Source organism: Sciurus carolinensis, chromosome 2, assembly GCF_902686445.1.
Source record: "Sciurus carolinensis chromosome 2, mSciCar1.2, whole genome shotgun sequence".
In the NCBI taxonomy this organism is placed as follows: domain Eukaryota; kingdom Metazoa; phylum Chordata; class Mammalia; order Rodentia; family Sciuridae; genus Sciurus; species Sciurus carolinensis.
The window spans coordinates 110707804-110725676 of record NC_062214.1 but is presented as its reverse complement, the minus strand read 5'-3'; the positions used below and the strand labels follow the sequence as shown (position 1 = coordinate 110725676).

At 45.5% G+C, this 17873-nt stretch overlaps 1 protein-coding gene across 6 annotated transcripts in view; it reads left to right on the top strand.

Annotated features, from left to right (window-relative positions):
* Mapkbp1 (mitogen-activated protein kinase binding protein 1) overlaps positions 1 to 17873 on the top strand; it is a 51698-nt gene that overhangs the window by 26654 nt on the left and 7171 nt on the right. For 3 of the 6 annotated variants that reach the window (XM_047539569.1, XM_047539566.1, XM_047539567.1), the window contains 20 exons: positions 7849 to 7911; positions 8120 to 8177; positions 8922 to 9092; positions 9469 to 9606; positions 9827 to 10009; positions 10232 to 10249; positions 10782 to 10942; positions 11739 to 11928; positions 12640 to 12786; positions 13007 to 13182; positions 14183 to 14274; positions 14683 to 14808; positions 15155 to 15225; positions 15322 to 15443; positions 15708 to 15783; positions 15896 to 16007; positions 16183 to 16246; positions 16494 to 16628; positions 16811 to 16947; positions 17155 to 17210. In XM_047539569.1, coding sequence (XP_047395525.1) covers positions 7849 to 7911; positions 8120 to 8177; positions 8922 to 9092; positions 9469 to 9606; positions 9827 to 10009; positions 10232 to 10249; positions 10782 to 10942; positions 11739 to 11928; positions 12640 to 12786; positions 13007 to 13182; positions 14183 to 14274; positions 14683 to 14808; positions 15155 to 15225; positions 15322 to 15443; positions 15708 to 15783; positions 15896 to 16007; positions 16183 to 16246; positions 16494 to 16628; positions 16811 to 16947; positions 17155 to 17210 — 2296 coding nt within the window. Of the gene's footprint in view, positions 1 to 2021; positions 2115 to 7848; positions 7912 to 8119; positions 8178 to 8921; positions 9093 to 9468; positions 9607 to 9826; positions 10010 to 10231; positions 10250 to 10781; positions 10943 to 11738; positions 11929 to 12639; positions 12787 to 13006; positions 13183 to 14182; positions 14275 to 14682; positions 14809 to 15154; positions 15226 to 15321; positions 15444 to 15707; positions 15784 to 15895; positions 16008 to 16182; positions 16247 to 16493; positions 16629 to 16810; positions 16948 to 17154; positions 17211 to 17873 lie in introns of those variants that run through there. The other 3 variants (XM_047539570.1, XM_047539571.1, XM_047539568.1) reach the window with 3 other exon arrangements.

Genomic DNA, 17873 nt, shown 5'->3' with positions numbered 1-17873 from the left:
ATATTTGGCCTTTTGTGACTTCTTTCACTTAGTATAACGTTTTCAAGATTCCTTCATGTCGTAGCATGCGTCAGTACTCCAGGATGTTCCATCGTATAGCTGTATCACATTTTATCTGTTCTTTGGTTGATGGACATTTTACTTATTTCCACTTTTTGGCTATTATAAATAATACTGATGTTACTGTTCATCTATTCCAATCATTTTAAATGGTGTTCGTACCATGAAAGTAAAGTAGGGGCCTGGGGATAGTGTTATTTCCCTTGCTGTTATTTTAATGCTCTGCTTCTACAAATGAGAAACCTGACCCATAGTTCTCAGGCTTTTATAGAAGCATTTTTTTCTGGAGGTTTGGTTCACACCTTCCTCTGATCCTTTCTGTCATCCTCTGTCCTTTGCTGATGGGCACAGAAACATGAAAGAAAGGCCACTGCTCTACTTTTCTTACCCCACCCTCAACTTTGAAATGCCTAGATCCCCAATGTAATTTCCCTAGCAACTTATATAGTTTTTATACCAGATACATGATTTGCTTAGTTTCATAATCTCATCAAAAAAGCTACCTTTATCAAATACATATTCTGGGCCAGATACTTTTTAAGCACTTTATATGTATCATGTAATACTCAGAGCAGCACTGAGGGTGTTACTGTTTTCCCAATTATTTATTGGTGGGCGACAGTGCTGGGGATAGAACCCAGGTGCTCCTTACCACTGAGCTACATTGCCAGTCCTTTTATTTTTTAAATTTCTTATCTTAAGACAGGGTCTCACTAAATTGCTAAGAATTTCACTAAGTTGCTGAGGTTGGGATCCTTCTGAAGTTGTGATCCTCCTGCCTGTCTTCTGGGTTGCTAGGATAGCAGGCATGTGCCACCACATCTGTCTTTACACCTATATTTTAGAGGATGAAACATATTCAAGGAGGTAAAGCAGTTTTCTCAAGGTTATATAACTAATACCCAAATTGGGGTTCTAATCCAAGAAGTCTGACCTTAGAGCTCTAATTCTTAAAATGGCACAGGAGAGGGAAGACCAGACTATCAGGTTATTTTTCAAAGCTGCTTTTCTGCTAAGCTGTTTATCTGTCATTTGAATTAAAAGAGCCTAATTTATGGTCTTTCGTATTTTCAGTATTTTCGTATTTTCCTCAGTCTTTGCCAGGGAGACTTTTACCCCTGGGTTCTGAGGTTAGTGTCTCCCCTAAGGGGCTCTCTGGTGTTTGCTTTCTGTAGTGGGGGGACTGTGGGAGTTGCACTGGCTCTGCCTGGTAGAAGTTGGGCTGTCCTTCTCACCCTCCAGAAGCAAGTTGAAGGACCTCTGTTGCTGGATAACTCTGCACAGCCTGCCTCAGGGGAATTCCACTCGTTCCTGCCTTTGCCTGGGAAGGCCAGGTTCCTTCTTGTTGAAGGTGGGGCTGGAGCTAGATGAAGAATAGGCAGTAAAGGCCTAGGGTGGGTGATTCTGTGGTGTGTGCTGAATTGGCGAGTATGGGACCCTGTGCCCTCCCTCTTCCCTACACACTTTGGGACCCCAGACCTGGCCACTTTAAGGATATGTGCTTATGTTTACGGGCAGGTCCAGCAATTGATCCTGGGAGTCATTATCCTTCCAGGTGGTGTATTCAGGCTTCCCAGATACTTTAACCTCTAGTGGATCTTTCAGCTGTGCTTGACTTGGGCCAGTGCTGGGCTGTACCCCTGTTTTGTTTGTTTTCTGACCTTTGAATTTCGTCAGTTCAAAGAAACTGATTTTTCTCTTTGTAAATGTCGTCTTTCTGGGTGTTTTAATTCTGCCCTCTGTTGGACTGACTCCCTGATGTGCTTCTGGGGTGTCTAGGGACTACCATAGTTTGTGTGTGCCCAGACTGGCACTTTCTTTCCCCATCTTCCTTCTCTTCCAGTATGGTAATCCTAACACAACTCCCAACCCCCCTCTTGTTCCTGCTGTGCTTGTTGCTCCAGGAGCCCTCTCAGGTATCCTAGAAACAAGTAGAGAAACAAAACTTAGAAAATTCTCCCAGAGGCCTAGAGGGAAATATCAAACCAAAACAAAGTTTTCTGAGAGGAAATGAAACAGCACAAGGAAAGTGGGGTGGACAGCATCAGACAGAGGTATGGTTTGGAACTCCAGGCTGTATGTGGAGTCTTTGGTAGAGGCCCCATGGTTTTAGTGACTCCTTTCTTCTCCAGAGATCTCCCTTTGCTGTCATTTTCCCCACAGCCCACCCTCATCTGTCACACTTTAAGCCCTCTGACCCTAGGATGCCAGACAGCCTCTTTGAAGGATTTAGTTTAGTTGAACACCCTTTTTTCTGGTTGACTTCACAGCCCATATTGTCACTTTGGAGCCAATTTGTCCTGAGAATGGGTTTCTCTTGGCCCCATTGCCTGAGTGCTCTGGGAAGAGCCGTTTCTTGACACTAGTGTGAAAAGTGTCCTAGGAAGGTGGCCGGGTTTATCCAGCAGTAAGAGACCTCTTGACTGCTTTAGGTGGGGAGGGGAAGAGGGAAACTGACTTTACCTGAGAAGGCCCTTTATTTAGACTACTCAGCCCATGTTGGAATTTATGCCGAGATTCCCCTCTTCAAAACATTGGACAGGGTGTGAAATGACAGAATCTCCTCTTAAGCTGTATTCTAGTAACATCTGAGCTGAAGAAACACAGAGCTCCCTTCTTACTGTCTGAGGCAAGCCCTGTGTGGGTGTTTGCCAGGAAGTGTGTGGGACAATGGAGCAACCAGGTGGGCCTGAGTAGAAGATACTTGGACTTGGTGCCCTGTTGAAATCATATGCAGGGGGCACATACAAGCAGGGAACCCTTGGTGCCTTTCCTTCTAACTTCCCTATATATCTTACACTGGAAACCAGGAAACCCTTTATTTCTTCCCACAACAGTTTGTTGATTGATACATTCATTTTTTTTTTTTAGCTGGTATTTGTTGAGAACCTGCTCTGGGCCAGATACTGGGCATGGAGCAGTAAGAAAGACAGACAGGGTCACCGTTTCTGTGGGGTTTAAGTTCAAGAAGGGTGAGCAGACTGTAAGTGTTCAAGGTAGTGTCAGACAATGGTAAGGGTTCTGGAATATAAAACAAGGTGAGGAAAAGAAATTAAGTGAAAAACTGGGAGCAGGGGAGGGACTGCTTTAAGATTGTGTGGTCAAGGCAAAATGGGGCTAACATTTTAGCTGGTACCTAAATGATAAGGAGGCAACAACATGTGCAATTTGACACCAAAAATTTCCAGATGGAGGAAATGTCAAGTGCAAAGATGGTAAAGGAAGGAGGACTTAGTTCAATTGAACTAATGAGAAGGGTGCTTGGACACTTCCACTTTTACCTGACTTGTCAATTTTGCAACTCACCGAGATTCACTTCTTGTCAAGGAAAGGATTATGTTTAGAGTTCTTTGGGCAAAGAAAAGCATGCTGATAACCCTAAACCACTGGGCTCATAATTCACAGGGTTATTAGCATCCAGTTTTTCCCCATGTCTTGGAGGAAGGGGCTCAAGAAACAGTGTCCCAGAAACCAGAGATGCCAATGGGCCTCATGACCTGACCCATAGGTTACTTATTTGGAAGGCATTGAATTCCAGGTATCTAAAGAGATCACAACCAGGATTGTCCTAGGAAACTTACTAGTCTCGTTATCTCTTAGAATAATTAAAGCTATAAGATTTCCCCTTTGAAAGTGAATCTGGAGGAATAGTTTGTAATTCCACATCTGGATGACCCTAGTGACTCATGAGTATTCATCAAGTCCTGTGTAGAATGCCATAGTTGGGCTGAATATTGCCATTGCTGACCCCCTGGATATCCCTTTCCTTGTATTCGGAGACCCTTCAAGAGCACCATGCTGGTTACTTGAACACTATCTTCAATTCTCACAACAATTCTATGAGCTAGATATTACTTCTGTTTTATAGATGAGGAAATTGAGGTTCAGAGAAGTGAAGGTACATGTCTAAGATCACAGAATATGTTTGCAGAAGTGAAGGTACATGTCCAAGATCACCAAATATGTTTGCAGGAACACCCCAGTGCTCTTGCTCTTTCTTTTGCCATATTGCCCTTGGGCATTATTGGGTCATCCCAAATGCCTAAGTTGTGGAAGAACCATGGACTTGTGCTAGGGTCCTAGTCCACAGGTCTGTTACCCAGGAGATTTCTCCAGTAGTCAAAAGTTTTGAGATCTTACAGCTAGTAACTTAAAGTTGTATTCACTTCTTCATAAATACTAATTTAGTGCCTATCTTCTAGGCCCTAGGGACCTACCAGTAAATAAAAAAGACAAAAATGTCATCTTCACAGAGCTGGCAATCTACTGTGTGAAGATAGACACTTTCCCTAAAGTATGTATTATGTAGAATATTATGAGCTGATGTGTGCTTGGAAAAAAAATTTAAGCAGTGGTGTTCAAGAGCAATTGGGAATGTGGGGAATAGGTTTTTAGTCACAATTAGGGGTAGAATATCACATTTGAGCTAGGGTTTGAAGGACCTTTGGTATACCTTGTTGAATCACTCTTTGATGTTACCTGGTCTGAAAGAGGAAGTTTGAGGGGCCAAGATTGTGGCTCAGTGGTAGAGTGTTTGCCTCACACGTGTGAGGCACTGGGTTTTATCCTCAGCACCACGAAAATGAGTAAACAAAATAAATGTATTGTGTCCATATACAACTAAAAAAAAAATAAAATAAATTTTAAAAAAGAAGAAATTTGAAGCCATAGGGTCTCTGGTTGAACCTTCTGTGCCTGCTCTCTGCATGTGTTGCTGTAGTCATAATTCATTCCAGGGTTCATTTAGCTCTGCCTTCTGGAGGTTGGAGAATGGTAGAGAATGGTAGAATCCTATCGGTTATGCTGGGTTCTTCATGATGGCAGCAGGCCTGGACCTGTGCAGGGAATTGGGTAATCTGGAGGGCTTGGTCCTTCCTGGCACTAGTGCTCTACACATGACTCCCTGAAGCTGAAGCCCAGAGGGACTGAGGCCTTACCCTCTTCCTGTGAAAGCAGGCGATCTCTCTGCACCCTCAGGTTCTGAGATACAGGAGTCAGACTGTTGAGCCCGCCCAGTCCAGCCCAGCCCTTGTCATATTGAGTATTTCAGTTAGCACTGCTGCAAGCTCATGCTGCCGGGCAGAAATGTGGAAATAGAGGGTGAAAGATGATGACAACTGTACTCCGCCCTGCTCTTCCTAGCTGAGGAGCTTGCTCAAAGTTCACCAAGAAGAATGAGAAGGCTCCTCCCTGAATAGGACCTCCTGTTTTCTTGGGAGCTCAACCAGTTGGGCAAACAGGGAGCCCTCATTTCAGCATTTACATTATTGTTTCCACAGTGGAACTGTGACCATCAGTTGGTCTCTCTTTTTCCCTGTGTTGAATGGTTTTCAAATATGAATAACTGGGAGTAAAAAGTTGAGGTTAAGAGCCTACCTCTGGGGCTGGGGAGATAGCTCAGTAGGTAGAGTGCTTGCCTTGCAAGCACAAGGTCCTGGGTTCAATCTCCAGCACCACACAAAAAAAAAGAGCCTCCCTCTGTGTTTCTCTGACTTGCTTGACTCTTCCATGCCACACCTGAGAACTTAACTTTTTTCTGGATGTGGTATGTGGTTGGCTAGCTAGATGATGGGTAAATGTGAGAATGGAGGGTTTGCTCATCTGCCTCTAGACAGACAGACAGACAGACACACACACACACACACACACACTGCTGCTCTTTCTCCTCCTTCCACTGTGGAGTTGAACTTACGAGAAGGGGGAAACAGGATGTTGTGTACCAAGAAGACTCAGAATTTGTAAGCAATGACCTGGAAAGTGTTTTTAAGTAGTCTGATGCACTGACCTTTAAAAGCTATAATGCTGCTTTGGGATGATGGGCTTAAGGGAAAACTCACAGGTTTATCATAGAGCCCTCAACACTTAACTTTTTTTGGATGTGGTATGTGGTTGGTTGGATTGTACATCAGGTTAATTCAAGTGTATAAACTTTGAACAGAAGCCCTCTGCCATTGTTCATCTAATCAGAAAGCTAGGTAATGGCTAGGGATGTAGCTCAGTGGTAGAGTGCTTGCTTAACATCCTTGAGACCCTGAGTTCAATCCCTGGCATCACCAAAAAAAAAAAAAAAAAGGTAACCCATAACCAATCAGACTGGAAGACTTTGCTAAAGAGATGAACCTACACAGGGCCTCCTTAATAGGTCAGCACAGATTATAAGAAGGTTCAGAAAATATCAGTTGACCACTGAAAATTATTGGGCTGAATGCATGACGATGTCAGACCTTGTGTGTATTTTTGTAATACACTGAAAAAAGTCTTAAAATCTGAATATCTAAATCTGTATACTTTGAACTAGAACTGATTTTTTTTTTCATGTACCTATTCAAGAATGATTGGGCACTGTTTCCAAAGTCATCTTGTTTTTGTCATATTGTAAAACTCTCCTGACTACAACATTCTAGAATGGGAAGCAGGAGCCTAGAAGTTGGTATAAAAAAAGAAAGGAGAGGAGAACACATAAAGGGAACAAGGAAACAGTAGATGGAGAGAGGAGGAAATTAAAAAAAAAGAGTGAGGAAGGAATCAGCAGATTAAGTTAAAGGAGATGTGGGGCTCAGGAATTCCAAAGCTATTGGTCAGTCTGGAAGTTCTGGGCATGTTTGGTCACATTAGAGGTCTCAGTTCTCAGTGTCTCCAGAGAAGAGTACCTGGGGATTTACAAAATGAATTGTTTTCTTGAGCTTAAGGTGCTAGGCTCTCACTAGCAGCTTGTATCTCTTCCACTTCTAGTTTCTAGCAGCAGTGGGGTTTAGACATGGGGACTACAGTAGGCTTCCCTCTAACAGAAGTTTAGGACTAGGGGAAGTAGCTATCTGCTCACTGTCTTCTCCTTCCCCTCCCTGGTGGAGCAGCTTCCAGCCTTGCTCTTGTCAGCTAGTTCCACTGCTAATGAATAGGTGAGGTAGGTGGGGAACAGGCCAGAGCCTGCTAACAAGACACTGCCTGGTTACTGGCTTCTGGCTTCTTGCTTCTGATGCCTGCCAGCCGGCTTCCCTCCCTGGAGATGCCTCTGGGTAGTCTAGACCTAATCCTGTTCAGCAGTCTCATCACCTGGCTGGAGAGGTTGTCCCTGCCCTTCTCTGCAAGGTGGGCAGAGTCCCTGCTTGTCTCCTTGTAGCAGTCAGGAGGCCCTTCCCAGGGATTATGTGACATAGAGTTGGGAGCTTTGTGGCCTGTAAGGTTTTTTCAGGCCTTCTTAAGCTATCTCTGTCTCCTATCTCTGTCTTACCAGGCCTTCCTGCAGTTTGATCCCCTAGAGGCCTCCCATGCCCTTCCTCGTACAATATGTAGAGGTTATGAAGGCCAGTTCCTGCAAAGTATACATATGTCTGCACATGAAAGAGGCTTTACCCTCCTTAGGGCACAAATGGCTATGAGCAGGCTCTAAGCCTGGGAACGGACTATATACCTGAGACCTGGTTTGCCTAAATCACACTGATTCTTCCTTCCTTCATCCCCTTCCTCAGGTATTTGCAAGGGCTCTGGGAAGTCCTGTGTCCCTGCTCTCCTTTGGGGCTATGGCCAGCAATTGAGTTGGTACTTGGGAACTTGGTGGGTATAGATGTCCAAGGGAGCTTTTTCATCCTCTGGGGCTACAAAGACAGTAAGTCCCTCTTGGGTGGGGAAAGGAAGCAAGAACAGGTTTCTAAGAGAAAGCATTGGAACCTCTCTGAGCTTGAACAATCCAGCTCCCTCTGTTGGGTAACCAGAAGTCCCAGGTGGCCTGGGGGTTTCTGGGAGAGTTATGGTTTGGTGCTGAGCCTCATGTCTCACTCATCTCCTCAGGTGTGTGGTTGTGCTTTTCAATCCCCGGAAACACAAACAGCATCACATCCTCAACAGTTCCAGGTAGGTGGACCTGGCTTCAGGGAAAACTTCTTCCTCCTGGCAGCATGAGAGGACACTGGGGCTCTGGGGACTGGGACTTGGTTGGGGCCAGAGCAGATAGGGCAGTGCCATGCCATTGGAGTCTCCTAATTGTGCCTTGGAAGAGACCCTGGCAGGGATAGGAGGGCATATTGCCACTGCCCCTCTGAATCCGCCCCATTTCTTGCAGGAAAACTATCACAGCCCTTGCCTTCTCCCCAGATGGCAAGTACTTGGTCACTGGAGAGGTGAGTGAAGGAGAGAAGCAACAGTACTATCAAGAGTGTGGGTGGCCTGCCCTCAGTAGAAACCACAATCCTGTGTCCACTTAGGGCTGCTGTCACTTTGTCTTCCTGAACTGATGCTAAATCCTGTTTTTTTCTATATCTTAAACAAGTAGTTCTTAAGCATTGGTATACATCAGAATCACCTGGAAGGCTTGATAAAGTGCATGTTGCTGGGCTTGCCCTTAGAGTTGTCTGATTCTACAGGTCTGGAAATCCCCAAATGACTTTTCTAACAAGTTCCCAGATAATGCTGATGTGGGTGATTAGGGAAGCATACAGAAAACCACTGACCTATAAAATATTCCTTATCCCTGGAGGCCCCCTGCTGGGCACATGCAGAATACCTCTTCCCTCTCAGTCTCTTCTAGGAAGGGTAGAAATAAACATGAGTGGTGGGCAGAAAGCTATCTGCTCATCAGAATCATTCAAGGAACTTTGGCCAGATACAGAGGTCTGGGCCTCTACCTGAATATACTGAATAAAATCTGGAACCACTGCCTCCCTGATAATCACTGACATCCTCAAATATGTGTCATGTCTCCTCTATACCTTTGTCCTGAATAGCACCCTGCTCTTGACTTTTGGCCAGGAGACCATTAGAGATGGTGCCCAGTAGCTAAGGAGGTGAAGGCCCCCACCCTGAAAGACTAAGGGAGGCTTTGTATCTGTCTAAGGTCCTCACTTACAGTTCTTGCCTCCCTGCAGAGTGGGCACATGCCTGCCGTGCGGGTTTGGGATGTGGCTGAGCATAGCCAAGTGGCAGAGCTACAAGAGCATAAGTATGGTGTGGCTTGTGTGGCCTTCTCCCCTAGTGCCAAGTACATTGTCTCCGTGGGCTACCAGCATGATATGATTGTCAACGTTTGGGCCTGGAAGGTGAGTGGTAGGTGGGATGGCCTGGCAGCTTTTTGGGGGTTGAAGTGTCAGTTGTGGAATCAGGAAGCTGCTGTCCTGAACTGCTTCAATCCACCTTGCTGATCTCATTCTCATCCTTGAAAATTATCTGAAGCAGTAAACAGCAACTGTGTTTCAACCATATTGAAAGGACTTGCTTTTTGCCTTCAGTGACCCCCAAAGGAAATTTATCTTTTCAATTCCTCTAGAAGGGAATTTTCTCCCACACCTTTTTCCAGCAGATCTTGGAAAGAAACATTTTTTTTCCAAGTAGAATTTTTTTTCTAACTTCTATTCTGAGTCTCTTTCTGAGTCCAGAGAGGCAAATCCTTGATTCTTCCTTTGACTTTCCCACCAGAAAAACATTGTGGTAGCCTCCAACAAGGTGTCTAGTCGTGTGACAGCTGTGTCCTTCTCTGAAGATTGCAGCTACTTTGTCACTGCGGGCAACCGGCACATCAAATTCTGGTACCTCGATGACAGCAAGACCTCAAAGGTGAGATGCTAAGGCTTAGCACCCTCCAGGAGACTGTTCCACTTGGTCCTATTCTCCTTGCTCAGCCATCACACAGAAATTTTGAATGAGCCACATGCTATCTGGGTTGAACAGTAGTCTCAAAGAACAATGGGCCTTGCCACTTCCCCTCTCCTAGGGCCTCTTTTCCAGGGGCAGATTTTGGGGTGGATGGATGGCTAATGGTGGCATGTCTCTACAGGTGAATGCCACTGTGCCCTTGCTGGGTCGCTCAGGGTTGTTGGGGGAGCTGCGGAACAACCTGTTTACTGATGTCGCCTGTGGCCGAGGAAAGAAAGCCGACAGCACCTTCTGCATCACATCCTCAGGCCTGCTGTGTGAGTTCAGTGATCGCAGGCTTTTGGACAAGTGGGTGGAGCTGAGGGTAAGTACCTCTGTACTGGGGAAGGTAATGGCTAAAATTGGGAGAACTGTGTCAGGGGCTCCAGACCCCAGGTCACAGGCCTTCATGCGTGCAGAAGGGGACTCCAGGAGAAGAAAAGCTGGGGTGCAAGAGCTTGGCCCAGTGCCAGCCCCTGGTGATCTGTGTAACTGCCTCGTCTTGCTCTCTTTCTCTCTTTCTCCCTTGCTTTCCTCTTCTGCTCAGAACACAGACAGCTTCACAGTAAGTGCTGCCTATACTTCCTCTATTTCTCAGGCTGTTTCTCTTTGCTGGGCTTTTCCTACTTTATCCTTTTTTTTTTTTTGGTACTGGGGATTGAACCAAGGGGTGCTCAACCATTGAGCTATAGCCCCAGACCTTTTAATTTTTATTTTGAGACAGGTTCTCACTAAGTTGCTGAGGCTGACTTTGAACTTGAGATCCTCCTGCCTCAGCCTCCAGAGCTTCTAGAATTATAGGTGTGCGCCACTACACCTGGCTACTTTATCCTCTTTGCCAAAACCTCTGGTACCTTAGAAGGGTCCCTGATCTCCATCCCCCAACTGCACAATGCAGTGGACTCTCTGGCCACCTGCTGCTGGAGGGAGGGCATCACTGGATGACAGCTGAAGGGCTCAGAACAGCAGCTGAGCTGCTGTTCTCTTGCCCCCACCTTGACTTGTCTCTCCTCTTGACAGGTGACTGTTACTGAGGGGTTGGGGAGAAGATTGAATGGGCAGGTGGCCCTTATTGACCTGAGTCCCTCTGCCCACAGACCACAGTGGCCCACTGCATCTCTGTGAGCCAAGACTACATCTTCTGTGGTTGTGCTGATGGTACCGTGCGTCTTTTCAACCCCTCTAACCTACACTTCCTCAGCACTCTGCCTAGACCCCATGCCTTGGGGACAGACATTGCCAGCATCACTGAGGCCAGGTGAGATATGTGGGCCCTTGCCTCCATTCATTGCCATACTGTGTGTTCAACCTTCCTTGTCAGTGCTTCAGAGAATAAGTGAAGAGTATATTTATGCCAAAAGATTACCAGGAGCACCTCTGTAGACAAATTAATTTGGCTTTATTGATGCTTTTAAAACCAATGAGACCACACACAATGGAGGACCAGGGAGTATCCCAGTAGGTGGATGTTTAGAGTGACTTATTATAGGATTTGGGGTTGCATTACATTATTTTAGAAATAGTTCAAGAGATTGAAGTTTTTTTCTGGTTGGATGCTATCAGGAAACAATTCCTGGGGGAAATTTTACAACCAGCCCTCTTGATGCTTTTTATCTAAGAATTAGAAGGGAAAGTATGGGATAAAGCTGTCATATGGTAAAGAAGTGACCAACAATCATGTTAGACAGGAAAGGGTTATGTTTGATCATTTTTGAGCATTTTTGAGGCTTGGATGGTGATCTTGTTTTTATCTGTGTGCAGAAATGATTACAGAACAGTCTCATTTTGTTTTGCCCTATCATGGCTACAGAATCACCTTGTCTGGCTTTGACATTCTGTGAACTTTATTTTGTTCATCAAGAGAGCACTGTGGCCCAGTAGCTAGTACTGGTTAGCTCTCAATTGATGGTTATAAGAGGCTACTTTCTTCTCAAGCAACTACCTCCAAACTTGCAAGTCTACAGAGGACACCCGTGCCCTGCCCCTTTCTTTGTGAGTTGACTTCTCTTCATTCCCTTTGGTCTCACCAGTTTGCTTTGTCCTCTCCCCAACAGTCGCCTCTTTTCTGGAGGGGCAAATGCTAAGTATCCAGACACCATTGCATTGACCTTCGATCCAACTAATCAGTGGCTGTCTTGTGTGTACAATGACCACAGCATCTATGTTTGGGATGTGAGGGACCCTAAGAAAGTGGGCAAGGTGTATTCAGCTCTGTATCATTCCTCCTGCGTCTGGAGTGTGGAGGTATGTGGGCTGGCCTGGTTTGCTGGGATGTCATTGTGAGGACAGAAAGTGGGGAACCCTAAGTATAATCTTATGTTCCTATTGCCCCCCTATTTCTCCAGTGACATCCCTATTATGGATCCTGGGATTGAGCTTGAATTTTACTGCTATGTATTCTAGGCTTTTTCCAATGTGCCCCTGTCTGTCCTTGGTTTTACCTCATCCTGGGATCAGTGATCTTGAACAAATTATTAAACTTAACCAACCTCAGTTTCCTCAGCTGTAAAATGATATGCCTGATTCATCTAATTTTTGTAAGAATAAAATGGAAATATTTAAGTGGGAGACATAAAGGAGTGCCTGGTGCATAGTAAGTGCTTGATTAATGGACTTTCCCTTAGTAATTATATAGAGTATGGGGCTGGGGTTGTGGCTTAATGGTAGAGTGCTTGCCTGACACATGTGAAGCACTGGTTTGGAGCCCCAGCACCACTTAAAAATAAACAAACAAACAAACAAATAAATAAATAAGGGTGTTGTGTCCATCTACAACTAAAAAATATCTTTAAAATTATATAGAGTATATAACAGTTACAGCTTGCTTACTCTATGTGAGGCACCCATCTAAGTCATAGCCAGCATTCTGTTTTTGATTTCATTCCCTTCCATTTCCTTGGGCAGACAAGATTGCTTCCTAAATGGAGGTCTGACTTTTTCCCTCTGTTCCTCCAGGTCTACCCTGAGGTGAAGGACAGTAACCAGGCCTGCCTGCCCCCCAGTTCCTTTATAACCTGTTCCTCAGACAATACCATCCGCCTGTGGAACACAGAGAGCTCAGGAGTACATGGCTCCACCCTGCACCGAAACATCCTCAGTAATGTGAGCCTGAGGCCCTGGGGCCTCCACTCTATACTTAGTACCCTGGTGCCCACAGCCTTCACATATCATTCTCAACAACTGGGCCCACAGACCTTGATTTTCCAGCTCTTACTTGGCTGGGCTGTATGAGTCAAGGTTTATATTGCCCAGCATTTCTTTCCCCTCTCAACTATACTGTGTCAAGTTTGCCTTATCCACATCTTCTGACCTGTTCTACTAGGATCTCATTAAGATAATCTATGTGGATGGGAACACTCAGGCTCTGCTGGACACTGAGATGCCTGGAGGAGACAAAGCTGATGGGTCCTTGATGGATCCACGTGTGGGCATCCGCTCTGTGTGTATCAGCCCCAACGGACAGCATCTAGCTTCAGGAGACCGCATGGGCACACTTAGGTAATACCAGGTCCAGTGTGGGTACTGACCTGTGGTGTAGGCTGGGGTAGTTAGGGCCCCAAGAACAGAGCTTTAGGAGGGTTGTCTCAAAAAACTTGAGGAACAAGGTATTTATTACTTGAAAAGGAAAGATAATAACTTTACCATGAGAAAAACCAACAGAAACCATCTTAATCAAGTGATCATAGTTAATATCCAAACATCAACATGAGGAAGCCCATAATTTGATGTTCTAAATATATAACATTGTTTCTGTGGTATTCTTACCAAAATTACATAAACTCAATTCATTCATGAGAAAACACCAGACAGACTTAAACTGAGATACATACGACAGAGTAATTGATCAATATTTTTCAGAAGTGTCAGGGACATGAAAGGTAAGGAAAGACTGAAAAAACTATTACAGACTATAGAGGTTAAGAAGTAACAACTAGATGATATTTAACAACTAGATGACTCTGGATAGGTTCCTGGATCAAGTAAAAGGACTTATGGAAAAATGGTGAAATTTGAGTAAGGTTTTTATTTTTGTTTTCTTTTTCATTATCTAGGGAATACTTAAATGGTTTCTATATCAAGTATAGATAAGAAGTTACATACTTAATATAGTATGTTATCTCTGTACAAATAGAAAAAGGGTTTTTAGTAAATAGTATTGTACTATAATTTTCTGGTTCTTTTTTTTTTTTTTTTTTTTTTTTTTTGCGGTACTGGGGATCAAACTCAGGGCCTTGTTCTTGCAAGGCAAGCACTCTACCAGCTGAGTTATCTCCCCAGCCCAATTTTCTGGTTCTTATCATTGTAGTATATAAGAAGTTAACATTAGTGAAAACTAAGGAAGGGAAATAAGAAACCTCTGTACTCTTTTTGAACTTTTCTCTAGGCTTAAATGTTTGAAAAGAAAAAAAGAGTTTGGGAGAGATATCAGAGAAAGGGGATGAGTCCTTCCTCCTGTGAACTGGCAATGACCTCTTTCTTCCTGTGCTCCCCTTTGCAGGGTGCATGAACTGCAGTCTCTGACTGAGATGCTAAAGGTGGAGGCCCATGACTCAGAGATCCTGTGCTTGGAGTACTCTAAGCCAGATACAGGTAAGCAGGATGCTCACTCTGTAGCCCAGAATGGCATAGGGTTCCTCCAGACCTTCTAGTGCCACTTATATCTATCCTGGCTCTTTTTTTAAAATATTTTTTTAGTTGTTGATGGGCCTTTATTTTTTATATGCATTGCTGAGAATTCAACCCAGTGCCTCACACATGCTAGGCAAGCACTCTATCACTGAACCACAACCCCAGCCTTATATCCTGGCTCTTATACATGAGGCTGATAATCTTTTAGATCATTGATCTTTGTAGGGTTAGAAGAGGACAGCTTTGTCCCTGATCCATGATTGATGTAGCTTATGGATATGAGGTTCAATTCCCTTGGGGCTCTTTGTCAGGCATAGTTAAGATCCTGCTTAGGGAACATGTGGGTTGATTGAGTTCTTCCAACCCTAGGTCTGAAGCTGCTAGCATCAGCAAGCCGTGACCGGCTGATCCATGTGCTGGATGCTGGGCGGGAGTATAGCCTACAGCAGACACTGGATGAGCACTCGTCTTCCATCACTGCTGTCAAATTTGCAGGTGGGACAGGGCAATTGAGACACATCCTGCCACTTACACCACCTCCTACTTCTGTGAGAAAGGTCTGCCAGTGGTGTATAAGTGTTGGACAGCAGCTGGGAGGCTGGGGGTTGGATGGGAAGACAAGTAGAATATAGTCTTTCAGTCTGGAGGACCCTTAGCAAACCAGGTTGGGCTGCAGATGGGGAGAAAGGAAAACCTGGGTTTAGAGGGAAACATTCTGTTTTAATTGGTTGGCTTACCATGTAGAATGGCTTGAATGGGGTAAAATATGGAGGGAAGGCAAAGCAAAGTTGCTCCCATGTAGTGGGAATGGCGGGAATAGCTAGGCCCCCTTCCTCCATAGCCAGCGATGGACAAGTGCGCATGATCAGCTGTGGAGCAGACAAGAGCATCTATTTCCGCACTGCACAGAAGGTGAGGGTACTGGGAGATCAAGGGAGGTAAAAGCAGGTCTCAGTGGGTCTGGTGAGGTATTTGGGTATGTGACTGCTCGCATCTCCACCCCTGCAGTCTGGAGATGGAGTACACTTTACACGGACACACCATGTGGTACGGAAGACAACCCTCTATGACATGGACGTGGAGCCCAGTTGGAAGTACACGGCCATCGGCTGCCAGGACCGAAATATTCGGTGGGCATCTCCTCTCAGAATGTCAGAGCACATTCTTTCATGTTCTAAGGGATCCAACTCTACACTGCTCAGTTCCCACATTTATCTTTTTGTTCAGGACTTTGTATCCCCTTTGAAACTACAGAATGAGTACTTTGCCTTATCCAAAAATGGTGGCCTCTATGGTGTTTGGGGTAGTTCCAAGAAGTGACTGCTGGCATTTCTACCACCCAGCTGTGCTTGATTGTCACTCCTCCTTATAAGAACAAGTATGTTTCTTTATAGGATCTTTAACATCAGCAGTGGGAAACAGAAAAAGCTGTTTAAAGGGTCACAGGGTGAGGATGGCACTCTTATTAAGGTAAGGGCCAAGTGGGATGGGCACTGGGCCAGGGGACAGGGGAACAGAGCAGTACGAGGTGGAGAAGTAGTGGTTCTTCTTTACTCTTCATCTATATGACTCTACTCCTTAGGTGCAGACAGACCCCTCAGGGATCTACATTGCCACCAGTTGTTCCGACAAGAACCTCTCCATTTTTGACTTCTCCTCAGGCGAGTGTGTGGCCACCATGTTTGGCCATTCAGGTAAGTGTAGCCTAGCCCCACTACTCTATACCTGGAACTCTAATCTTTCTTTCTTGTGACCAGACAGAGATAACTGACCTTCCCCTCCAGCCAAACACCATCCATGGCTAGGTCAGACAAGAGTGTGGTTGGGAATTCAGGGTGACTTATAGACCATATTCTTTGTTCTTCACAGAGATTGTTACTGGCATGAAATTTAGTAACGATTGCAAACATCTCATCAGTGTTTCAGGGGACAGGTAAGCAAAAGCAGCTTGCCCTGTGCCAGATTCTTCCTCTGTGCCACAGACTGCCCCTCCCCTCTTTTCATCTCACATGTTTCTCTGGGAAGTAGGGCTGAACATAGAAATTTCTTGACTGGGCCTAATGTGGCAATGGAGGGTGGCTGGGATCTTCTTGCCAGTCTACAGGGAAGGAGGGCTATGGTGTTGCCACCTTGAGTCCTGCTCTGCTCCTCTCTTACCCAACTCTGTGGCTATACTCCAGCTGCATATTTGTATGGCGCCTGAGCTCTGAGATGACCATCAGCATGAGACAACGTCTGGCTGAGCTGCGCCAGCGTCAGCGAGGGGGCAAGCAGCAAGGACCAACCTCCCCCCAAAGGGCTTCTGGACCCAACCGGTGAGAACATAATGTGGGCAAATGATGGGTGGGTGTCCAGATGGATTGCTGTGATCTCACTGCTCCTCCTGCCATTCAGCAACTATTTCCCAAGACCTTGCTTCTCACACAGAGAACTGTCATATTGACTTTTTCCTCCAGTGAATATCCTCTCCCCATGACCTCCCTTATCTTGGACTCAGGCCCCAGACCCCAGTGATGCTCTCTCCTGGACCAGTTCTCTCATCAGACAGTGACAAGGAGGGAGAAGATGAGGGGACTGAAGAAGAAGAACTGCCAGCTCTTCCCATCCTTGCCACCAGTACCAAGAAAGAGCCTGGTCTGTAGCAGTCTGTTGTGGGGCCAGACAGCCACCAGGTGGTGTAATGGCTAGATAGATCCTTTCTGGGACCTTAGGGTGAGAGTAGCATGAGCTGAGGAAACTGGGGCATCACTGTGGCAATGCAGGAGATGGGCTGATGTGGGGCCCTGACTCCAGGGGTGGGTAGTAAGGAGAAACTCCCTCTGACTTCTCATTTCTCTCTAGTCTCGGTCCCCAGCCCAGCCCTGTCCCGAAGCCTGTCACACTGGGAGATGAGACGAGTAAGTCACCATTGTTTAAATGTGCTTCAAGAGTTACAGGAGGTGAAATGATGGTGGGGAGGGAGCAGAGCTCTTTGTGCCTTGTGAGGCATTTGGACATAGGGTCTGCCCCTGTGCTCCAATCATGTATCCAAGGAAAGCATTACCAGGAGAAGTTCAAGCAGCTGGGCTGGTCCCAGGTTAGGAGTGAAGAAAGTCCTAGTCTCTCCATTCTGTGCCAGAAGAGGTTATTTAGCACTCAGGGAATTGTTCCACCTGTTCAGCTGCCTGGGACTTGGGAGAAATGCCATGTGAAAGCAACTTGAGGTGGGGAATAGAAAAGGGATCTGAGCCACATGTTTAGAATTGAAGTCCAGGAAAACTCAGCATCCAAAGAGTAGAAATGAGAAACTGTAGTTCTAAAGACCTCAATTAGTAGGAGTTAAGCATAGAACTTGCAGAATAGTTGGAGGGAAAAGGCCATAAAAGGACCATTTACTGAGTGACTACTTGAGGGTAGCCAAAGGAAGTTTAAGACTTTCATAGCAAGCCCCAAAGCAGCCCAGCCCATGCTGGTATTTCAAGCCAGTCACCCTGTGTCAGTGGCTGCATTTTCATAGAGTGATGGTAGAATGGTATCTGCTGTGTTACTTTGACCACACTGAGCATCTCAAGCCTGGATTT